General features: G+C 41.5%; 1 protein-coding gene and 1 long non-coding RNA gene across 4 annotated transcripts in view; one reads left to right on the top strand and one right to left on the bottom strand.

Moving 5' to 3' along the window:
- Positions 1 to 10744, top strand: part of LOC124181129 — a 93720-nt gene extending 82976 nt beyond the window's left edge. For all 3 annotated transcript variants that reach the window (XR_006870385.1, XR_006870384.1, XR_006870386.1), the window contains 2 exons: positions 9881 to 10336; positions 10605 to 10744. This is a non-coding gene — a long non-coding RNA (uncharacterized LOC124181129). The remainder of the gene's footprint in view (positions 1 to 9880; positions 10337 to 10604) is intronic.
- LOC124181126 (pre-rRNA 2'-O-ribose RNA methyltransferase FTSJ3) lies at positions 7306 to 10632 on the bottom strand. The gene is made up of 6 exons (XM_046567372.1): positions 10425 to 10632; positions 9869 to 10332; positions 8844 to 9780; positions 8300 to 8731; positions 7784 to 8168; positions 7306 to 7665 (listed from the first exon to the last, which is right to left on the bottom strand). Exons 1-6 carry the CDS (start codon positions 10489 to 10491, stop codon positions 7410 to 7412), a joined length of 2541 nt encoding a protein of 846 aa, XP_046423328.1. The 5' UTR covers positions 10492 to 10632; the 3' UTR covers positions 7306 to 7409.
- Positions 10745 to 11426: the final 682 nt, after the last annotated feature.

The following is an 11426-nucleotide window of genomic DNA, read 5'->3' as shown; positions in this document are numbered from 1 at the left end:
AGCCGACGTCGTTTTTCCTTTTTTTTTTTTTTGCAACGTTGAAAATTTTTCGCCACGTGTAAGGTTTTCGCAGCGTATGCATGTGGATATTGGATCCGGTGGCTGTAAACCCGCTGGAACAGCATATGCACGTCAGGACGGAACGAGCGAGAAAAGAAAAATGTTTAATAAATAATTTAGACCGTATCGCGGAGGGAGTTTATGGTGAGGGAGACCGAGGGGTCGAGAGGAACGTGACGTCAGCGAACGGCAAGATGAAGTTCAAGGTCGTTGCGTCGATGTATAAAAGCACCTCGCCCACGCTACCAAGCGGAAAATAGAAACGAGGGAATTGGTTTTCCCGCGACAACGGAGCCTCGGTGAAACTGGGAGACGAGAACGAAACGAATGTTGAAAAAAAAAAAATAACAAAAAAACAAAAAGAAAAAAATTAAACACATCACACGCTTTTGGTACTTGGAAATTACGAGACGTAAGCGTTGTAATTTTTACAGAATTATTCTAGTCCGTTTCGTAATAGAAACGATGAATTCTCGCAACATCTATTAATATACACACTAATGTTACGTAGGATTTCTCAATTGTTTACGTCCATTCGTTATCCCGGACATTATTGTAGTCGGTGATTTTCAAGTTATTCGGGACGTTGGCTGAAATCGACCGATAATTATCATGGGAAATCATAATTTTCATGGGAAATCTGCAAATTTTTATGAGAGACCGTGCGTGTTTACAATTTTTTGCACACAAGTGTACGAAATGTTGTAAAAATTTCTTAAAAATTCTTAGAGAATTGTAAAAATCATTTTCACCAGGTACACGATGTGTGACTGGATAGAGTATAAAATTTCGGAAAACTAGAGCAGCTTTGGGAAGTTTTCACGATACTCGACCTGTGTAGAAGGGTTCCGGAGGCTCTCGACCATGAATCCCCCCCCCCCACACACACACACACACACACTGCGCGGGTACCAGTTTTATTTCCCGATTGCAGGGGAGGTGAAATCGTATTTGGGTTGGCTCGCCCGGGCGCGGCCCGGACATTGCGGCCTTGAACTTGTCCGCACCCTCAGCGCTCGGTTTAACCCTGTCACCCCTTGGGGGACTTGGGAATCCAGGAAGGCAGGCGCGTACGAACCTTGTGGGGGGTGGGGGGGTTGGAACCCGGGACCATGCCTCCTGCATGTTTGATGTAGGCTCGGAGGGAAATTATTCACAGGAAGGTCAGGGGTACAAAGTGGGAGGAAAGGATACCCGCCGGGTTCGTTTGACCGCCATTTGTTTCGTTTGTTTTATGTTTTTAATCTCTGCATTAAAAAATTCTTCCTCCTCTCGGGAATTGCTTGTATAACGCAAATCAAGTACGGAGTACGGAAGGTTCGAGTTTTGCCGGTTTTGCCGCTCTTGTTCGCCTCGTCCCTGGATCAGCAAACGAGCGTCGCCCGTGACCGAGAATGACCTTGACAGTGGCTGAGGCATCGCGACGCAAGCGTCGAAGCGCGCGCAGCTCGTTCGATGAAACGGCGAGCAGTTAGCTATTCGGATACGAGCGTAGGTTGTGTGGGTGTTGTTTCGATTCACCTGTGTACGAGTGTTTCTCGAACTTCGCAGCTAGGTCAACCCTGACCTTAAACTCTCCCGGTATACGTCGGGCTTAACGGTCCCTTTCCATCAGCAACCCCGTACTCCCTGACGACCCGCGGGGCGAAAAGCGAGTTCTCCTCCTCTTAACCGTATATTACACAATCCAGATGCGGGAGAAGAAACTGGAGGGTTGCGCAATTCGATTACAAACCCTCGAGGAGGAGAGACAACGCGCAAGGACGATCGGGGGGTCCCTTCTCATCGTTCTACCGATTTCAAGACACCTTGAAATTTAAATAATAAACCATCTGCTCGCGTTAGAATCGCTCGTACTAGGGTCGGTAAATAGGATGTGTTTGTTATAATCTCGGTCGGGTCGTGAATTTGGACTCTCGGACCGGCTGTGGAATTTGTCTTGTTTGATCCGGAGCTTTAAACAACATGTCGTTGTAGAAAATAAATACTGTAATCGTACGATGGTTTTCAGGCTAATTCAATAGTTACCAAAAGCACGAAAGATGTCATCGAATTTATGTAGAGCAAAGCCAGGGTGTACAATATAGCAGGGTGGTTCATTTATTAACTTGATTCTTTTTTTCTTTAAGGTAAATCACTCGACAAATTTGTGACAAATGTTGAGAAAAAAAATTGTCGCTAAATCTGGAGGAGGTAGGAAAATACTTAGTGGTCGATAGCAATTATTGGAATATTTTTATAAATTTATTCTTATGTGTACACCTTACGGACTTATATATATACAATATATGTATTCGTTTATGTTTTTTGTACAGTGATCCAATTAATCTTACATCAATCAACATCGAAATGCGTCAAACAATTCCGCAGTTAGCTGTTTCGACTTTTATTCGCAAGATTAATCGTCTCGGAGAAATTTGGATAACGATTTTCGTTACCAAAATAGGATCATCGGGCATCACCTTGATGTCCTTACTTCGTTTTCAGTTCTAATTTATACGAAAAATGATTAATTGGACCACGATACGAAAGAAATAAACTAATACGAGTATATGTATATGCAAGTCCGTAAGGTGTACGCGTAAAAATAAATAAGAAATATGAAAATAATCGGTAACGGTCTGCAAATATTTTCTTTCACTATCTTCAGGTTTTACGATAATTTATTTTTTAGAGTTGCGTCACTCGCTCGTACTCGAAAAGTGGCAAAGTATTTTTCCGTCACATGCGGTAAACTGCTTTGCAAACAGTCCGTAAACTCTGGCCCCGTACCCTAGGCGTGCGTACACAGAACCGCGAGTATAACGATAACCGTGATTTGTTGTTGAGGTAGGATGACTGACTATATGTTAGCTGAATAATCGTTCCCCTATATCCTCTCACCCCGCGGCTATTAGTCGGTTTACACAGGGTATGGACACACATGCCCCTCACGTCTACGAATGCCTGTAACGTGCACGCGGACGGGACGAAGTTTCACCGCGTGCAACGGACTTTAAACGGCGATCGACGCGACTGACGAGACGACCTTGGCCTTGACATCGACCGCGCAGCGTCCCGACGCTACGCAGTTGCATCATCGCGCTTACTTGCTCGGTATCGCTGACAAATGATGACAGGTGGAAAAACGGCGGGGGCGGGAGGACCACGGAGGGCTGAGGGACCGGGATATCGGAAATAAATGTGGAACACGGAAGGAAAGAAAGAAAGAAGAAAAAACGGCAAACAAACAAGGAACGATCTCTCTTGAAATATCGACGACGAAAGAACGGCCGATGTATACGTATTATTTTCAAATACCGCTCAGAATCCGCGCGTGTCAAAGCTGCGTCGCCGATAACCTTATATCACTTCCGGTACCAGCCGCGTCAGCGCTTTCGGTTTGGAAAATTTATTTGGTACGAGGCTGATGATAAGAGGGATCCGCGCGGCATTTTGTTACACGCGTCAATGTCAGAGCGAAGATATTTTTTCCGTAATTATATTTTAATGACCGGACAATGATTGCAATAACGGAAGCGATAAGCTAATCGCGTTCCTGTATTGTTTGCTTGTTTTTTTTTGGTTTTTTTCTTCTTTTATATATATACAATTGTAAATTTGAGTTTTTGGTCGGTTTGGCGCGACGTTTGTAATTTCTTTTTAAAAATATTGGAAACAGCGTCGAATAATATTTGAAAATAAATACTGCGTCGAAATTTAAAGTACGTTCATAAGTCTCGGTATGTGTTACCTTTTATTGCCGTGGTAGTGGTTCGCTTTTTACACAATATCGTCGAGCGACGATTAAACGAAGTAAACAAGAAGCGAAGAACTTGCCAAATTTCCCGCCCCGTTACGCCCTTTGTATGTTTCCGCCAAGTATAGCAGCCTGGATTGTACCAACGTAACTTGGGTTGCCGCTATGCAGGCGGCGTCGATTGCGCGCTTTTATAAAATTACTCGTAAACGCGCAATTCTTTTGAAATAGAAAAGATAAAAATCCTCCAAAATCAAGGCAACTAGGCAACCGACGCCCACTCGCCGGTTCGCCGATCGTTTAACTCTGTAGGATGAGAAGAAAAAAAAGAAATCCGGCTTAAAAATGACATAAGCGACCGAAGCATCCTCAAGGTTGAATTGACGCGATTTTATGCCGCGCGTTTGTTTGCGATGACAAACATACCTAGTTTGATGATGCAAATGAGAAGCAGGCGACGGTATATAATCGCGCATCGTTTTTCGCGGATACAGAACATACATAATACCCGGGTACTTGGTTCCCCGTTTATCATCCGTAAGAGTATTAAAAGAAAATAGAGCATAAAAACACGAAACGTTGGATTTTCTCCTTCGCTTCTCCATTCCGCTTGGTTTAACGAGCCTCGGTGGTCGTAGCACCTTCCGTAATCATAACGACGATGCACATTCGTATAACAGGTACATCTATCATATATCATACCGAGCATTCGGAGTCTCGCGTCCTTGGTTAAAGCTGCGCGTCGCCGCAGCTATTTCCTAGCATGATGCACTTGACCTTCGCGTCGTTTACATCTAGGTAGGTAAACACGGAGCGGGCATATATGCCCACCTGGATGTGTGCTAACCATCGACGGCATTATGCTCATAATCGAGCGCATACGTACACATGGAGGTAGTCAAGTGCCGCAAGACCATTGGTGCAACTATGCGAACAAATGCCCTCGGCATTGTGTATGTACATATGTACGACATGTAGGTATACTTCTCTACCCGCCTCGTATGCCTAGTTTGCATAGTTTTAGCTGCATACCCATAGCGACATGCATGCTTAGATAGGCCTTAATAGAATCCGCTTAAGGGTCAAGTTCATTGCCAGATTGTAGACTCGTCACGGTCTCTTGTTATATAAATTATTGTCTACGATTGCGCAAGGCAAGATACGTATGTACGTTGTACGTACAATAATGTTCAATACACGGTATACATGTATATATGTATACCTAGCAGATTTCGTATTGTTGAGAAACAGGGATCGATCCGAGCGATCAATCGAGGGGCGAGAAACGGATATCGCGGATATTCTAACCAGTGAAAACACAATCAAATTTTTATCTCAAACAATTTTATTTCCTCGATTTTCTTACAACCGTTTTCACAGCAAGTGGCTCCAAATGGGAATGCATTTGTACGTATACCAACACAGTGATGGATATATGTCACGGATACACGCGGCTGTTACAGGGTTGTTTGAAAATAAAACAAGGTCAAGTTTAACGGAGGCCACACGCCCCGCTCTGTAATGACGATTTATTAATATGTATACACACTCGGTATATTCAATTTTACCGCGATGTTGTATACGTGCTGACGCTTGCTATCGGCATACATATACACATGCATGTATAATTACACCGCGTCTGTGATCTATATCGACACGAGCGATTTAGTATTCGATTTTTATTTTCTCTATTTTTCACTTCACTCCGCTTCGACTGTTATACGCAATGTTATACGCGTAGCGGACATTGTAACGTACGCGAAGCAGGTACTCGGACGTTAATTGTTTATACTTTGAATCCTGACGCTTGATGGTTAAAGTAATTACGATATACCGCCTGTATCCATGGATATTAAATATTCATCGTGTGGGTATAACGCACGTGTGTTTTTATGCGTATGTAAGTAAGTATCGTACAATGTTTAATACAAGGATGCTGTAGGTAATTAAATATCTAGACGAGACAAGCATGTTTATGCGGTATTTGGATATAATATGCAAGCAATATGCATTTACCATGACAATTTATTTCTGTATGTAAAATATGTACGTTTCAGACTTTGCCGTAACTTGACTTTATTCCGTGCGTGTGTTGAGAAACCGTATTTACAGTATCGATTGAACAAACAAAAATGACGCGAGGCGTGAAATAAAAGTTCCCTGGTTCGTTTGCGTAGTCTTTGACCTTCAATAATCCGCGTTTCGCTCTGTACAAGTTCAAAGTTCAAGGACACTCTTCGCGTTATGTAGGAAATAAAAAAAAAAAAAAAAAAACGCTGATAGAAAAAGAAGGAAAAAGTAACACCGTATTTTTACGCTCGCCTACGACGTATTACTCAAATTTCAAGTCTGACGACATTCTTATGTTTGAAATATTCTATCGTTATAACGTGCGTATACGGTATATGATGAATAAAATAATACACCGACGAATGGAAGAAAATTATATTCCTAGTCAGCAATATTTTGCGAAAAAATTGTTAAGATTACTGTTAACTAAGAGTGTTTGCGATATGATTTTCTTCTTTTCGTGATAATTCGTTGACTGGCTGTTTGTTTCGCGTGGGCAAAAATAATCTGGCAAATAAGACGCTTGTAGGTGAGGACGGAGGTATCGTGATTTTGTTATTGACCGTTATACCATTGTACGGAAGGCTAATTATCATTAATAATTATTATTCACGTGACATCGGGCAGAGAATGAAAAACGGGTGACTTGCAAATAAACATTTGCGATGCACAAATTACAACGGCATGGCAATCTTTCTCATTACTAGTTATAGGCATTTAAAATTGTTTTTTTCTCTTTCCACAGCGGTGAACTTTATTCATCCAGAAATTAATGAAGCGTGCAAAATATTAAAAAAATTCAAAAAAATAAGTGAATAAAAAAAATGGTAAAGTTAGTTAAGGAAAACTTGTCTCGATGTTCGATATGTGAATGGTATATAGAGATCCGAGACAAATTCTAAATTTGAAAATATATGTGAGAAATTGCCGCGATTTTATATCTGCCTCCTGATATGTTTTGCTGAAAACTTGGCAGTTTGAATTCGGATAATTATTGACGCGATTATCCACAGTGCCAAAACGTCGTATGGAAATGCCCTCTGCGTGTAATCGAATTCAGTAAGCAGGAGCTCTTCGACAAGAGATACGTGATTAGAAACGTCATTTCAACACAAAGTTGCTGATTTGAAATAATAGGCAATAATATATGGCCCCGTATCTTAGAGCACTGTAATCCTAAGTAAATAGAACTGTTTGTACGAGGTGATTGCTTTATACCACTCAAAATGAGACTATGTTTCCGAGATAGGATAAGTGAAGGAGATAAGTGACAAAAGACAAAACGTACATGTTGTCAACAATTAATTTTTATTCAAAACACGTAGAATCGTAGACGACGGCGCTTGAAGGTTTCGAAAACAATTCATTTTTCTCATGCACTTACATTGGCGGCTTATTTTCTTAATACACGTTTTACAACGATTAATCGATATGCATTGATTACGTGTGCGTGTGTGTGTGTGTTTTTTTTTAAATAAATATTTCGTATTTTTTACGGGAATCGAATGCCGCAGTTCGTATGGGAATCTGAATTAATCTGTTATTTAGCTTTCTTAGCTTTGGCCGCCTTGGGTTTACCTCTCGGTGGCTTTCCTCCCCCTTTGCTTTTTTTACCGCGACCTTTGGTCTTGGATTTCGCTTTGGCAGCTCTCAAATCTTTCTTCATTCTAGGATCGACGACTTTGTATTGTCCTTTAACCCCTGCCGGTCTTATCGCCCGCTTTTGCATCGAGTGTTTCTTCGCAACGACGTATGTCACCTCCTTCTTCGGCTCCTTGTGCGCCTTTCTGTATAATCTATAAAAAATAAACAACTAATTGAAGAAGCCATCGGACGCAGGTGTTTGTACAAATTTTTCGATACCACAATTACTACAATTTCATTGATTGTAATAATACGATGAGAATTACTTACGCTTTGACTTGTTTTGCTTTTTCGCCATCAGTAAGATCCACGTTGTCGATCAGTGACTCCGCCTTTTTCTTTGCCTTTTCCAACCTACGCACAGCCCTCTTCTTCTTCCTTGCCTTCGCTTCGAGCACTTTTTTGATCGGCCTGACGTTCAGGTCTTCTACTTTTTTTCTGTAATCGTCTACGAGTTCTTTCGGAACAGGCGCCTCCTTTTTCATGTGTTTTTCTTCGTCTTCGATAAACCATTCGGGTAGTTTTTCGTCGTTGAATGCGTAACGGTTCCATGCTGCGTCCACAAGTTCCCTCCGAGCCTTTTTACTCTGCACCAGCAGCGAACCCAGTGCCAAATCCTCGTCCGTTAATTTTCTCTTACTTTTCTTTGTGAATGCTGAAAACATTCGGACATTATTGATTGAATTTGACAGTGCCAAAACCGAATTAGAATCATTGTGAAATTTCGGGTTGAGATTTTAATTACTGGATACAAGACTAATCGAAACAAGTTGTCCATTTACTTACGATTCTCTTTTTTAACAATTTCAAATCCGCCTTTCCCGTTTACTTTTTTAGGTTTTTTATCATCAGCCATCGCTTCCTCAATGTCGTAATCTGAATCGTCCGAATCGCTGCTGACTTCCTCATCACTATCCTCACTACGTGCGTTCTCATTACTCTTTTGCTTCTTAGCATTTAACTTTGCCTCACCAAGTATGCTTCCTCCTTTATTCTTCAATTGCTGTGCCATTTTGTCAAGTTCAATATCCGCGTCTCCGTCGTTTTCTAAATTTTTAAATATGTCCCTTTCATACCACAGCTCTGCTTTCTGTGCTCTTTTAGATATTTTGTCTCGTCCATCCAGATCTGTGACCAATGGATTGCTGGTAGTGTCTTCTCTGAGTCCCCTCTTTCTAGATTGACCCTGAAGAGTTTCGTTGTCAGATTCACTGAGTCCTGTGTGCAATATAATTTGACAGTTATGCAGATATTCATAATGTGAAATGGTTATAAAATGTCTACAGCATCAGAATAATTAGAAATTGGGGTCGAGGAATGGATTACATACCTAGCCCGGATTTATCACTGTCCGAATCATCTGCATCCGTGTCTTCAGGCTCACTATCTTCCGTCTTATAGTACTTCCCGGAGCTGTCCAAGTGCCCTGTGTCTTTTTCGTACCTTAATTTTTTTGGCAGAAAATTCTCGTCGTCAGATTCTGGTTCACTTTCAGCGACCATGTCAGGTGTTTGGTCTATGACGGTGTTCAAATGCTGGCGTGTTTTAATTTCTTTCAAGTCAAACATGTCGTCTCCTTCAAGCTTGGGCCCCTCGTCTCCTTTGTGTACCATTTTCAAGTTCAATCGATCGTTCAATTTTTGTCTCTCTTTGTTGGCCTTCTTTCGTTTTCTTTTTGCTTCTCTCAATTCTTCCGCCTTGAGTTCCGAGATTTCCTCTTCAATCGCTAAATCTGCTTTGTCCTCTTCATCATCCAGGGTCAGCGGCCTTACCTGGTCTGTACTTTCATCTTTGTTCAGAGTCGATGCTTCTGCATCTTCTTCGGGTTTACAGAATTCCTCCTTCAACAATTTCCACCAAGCTAACAGAGACCTTAATTCTTTCCTACCCAAGACTTTTATATCCTTGCAGCATTCTAATATTTCCTTGGTTGTTTTTGGATGAGATGCTATTCTCTCGTCGTCCATATAAATTTCTGAAGCATATTGCAATGCTTCAATTCCGCTTTCTCTCGCTATGAAATCCGAAACAGACATCTTATGATGGAGTGTATAGTCGTTCTCAGCATATCCTTCAGCTTTGGCTTTTTTTGCCTTCTCTGGATGAAAGACGTTCAATTTATTCTTGGATTCGACATCCAGTTCGGAGAAAACATATTTGGGGTCCAAAAATTTAGGGTCAAGCTTATCCGGTGCAATGTAATACTGACATACGACAAATATTTCTGCTGACTCGTTGCGCGAAGCCTGAGGCTTTGTGGCATGTACCTGAATCGAAAACAATATGCGTTAGCTGCTTAAATATTTATTATTTAATGTTTGCTTGGATCTGATAATATATAGCAACTAATAATACCTTCTTGAATAGTTGTTTCAGGACCCAGACAAGCGGATGATAATCCTTGGACCTGAAGACTTTAGTGACAAACCATCCTCCAGGTCTGAGAAATTGTGTGGCAACTTTAAGAGCCGACAGAGTCAAGCAGGTTTGCTGATAGGCATCGTGCAGCCAATTTTTACCAACATTTGGGGCTCCGTCGTTGAGAACAACGTCAGCCTTCCACGTTTTCAACTCTCGGGAGATGGCGACACGACATTTGTCCGTTGTAATGTCTTCGGTAATGCTGATACAGCCGGGTATCGGTTTTATCGGAAATAGATCTATGCCGATGACGATTGACGACACGGGCATGTTCTGCCGGGCGACTTGCATCCAACCACCCGGAGCAGCGCAGAGATCTATGCATACTCTAGACTTTTGCAAGAATTCGAATTTACGATTGAGTTGGATCAACTTGAACGCCGCACGAGATCTGAAACCTGGGTAAGGTAAAATTTCAATTAATATCAAGCCATTGAAAAAATGTGGATAGTTTTAAGTTAGGTTAGAATTTCTCATATAGAGCACTAACCTGTCTCCTTGGCTAACTGATAATATTTATCCTTCCGCTGCTTTCCAATCTTCGACTTTTTACCCATTTTGATACTTTCATTAACGGTTTATTATCGAAAGTTCGATCACCAACATGCGTTCACTGACGCTCCTTTTCTACTTCTCACGTGGTGATTTATTTGGGCCTTATTGCTTTCAGGTTATGGAGCACAAGAGGTTATGTTAATCGTTAACGTGCGCTAGTGCTGGACGCTTGCGACAGCCGACGATACTCAGCGATGGGGTCTTGTGAGTTTCGAATAAGCGTAACTTGCCAACACATGATATATCAAAGCGCGGAACATCGATGCCGGTACGTCAGATGCCTGTGCAGGTGCTGCATATCCCTTATTAATCCGCTGAAGCCGAGAAGAAAGCTACACCAATTTTCTGACAACGAGCATTATTAATTAACCGTGGAAAATGAATTCATACACCACTTACGAGAGAATTACGTTTACCAATATAAGTAGGAAGTATTTTTTGTATGTAATATATCAGATATTGTTGCCAATGACAAGTATCATCTTTATGCCTTATAACGGGGAAACCCATACTCTGTAAGATATGAGGTGAAATAAAATAAATAATAATATTGAAATATGAAACACTTTCTTGTTGAAATTGAAAGAACTTGAATTCAGACAATAGTTTACTTGCACAACTCGATTCCGTCCAAAAGTAGCCAGCATCGTATACCCACAATGCAATCAGGTCAAGGATTTTTGTCGATTACAGCGGTAAAATCTTGTTATGTTTCGGAAGCAGCTGATTGGATTTAACCACGATGAAGTTTTGGATGAAAGCAGTTTGACGACAGTAGATGAATTCTTGAACTAGTTCCAATTAAACGTAGTGCGTGAATAGGGAGCACTTTGAAGTTAGCAAACAGGAATGCATGCAGACAGACACGATCGGTATCGACAGCAATCAATTGATCAGTCACTCTTTTCGAGCGACCCCCCTGAGCCGGGGGACCCAG

This window comes from Neodiprion fabricii, chromosome 4 (genome assembly GCF_021155785.1).
Source record: "Neodiprion fabricii isolate iyNeoFabr1 chromosome 4, iyNeoFabr1.1, whole genome shotgun sequence".
In the NCBI taxonomy this organism is placed as follows: Eukaryota; Metazoa; Arthropoda; class Insecta; order Hymenoptera; family Diprionidae; genus Neodiprion; species Neodiprion fabricii.
Note: the sequence above shows the minus strand (reverse complement) of the source record. Positions and strands in the feature narration are given on the sequence as shown.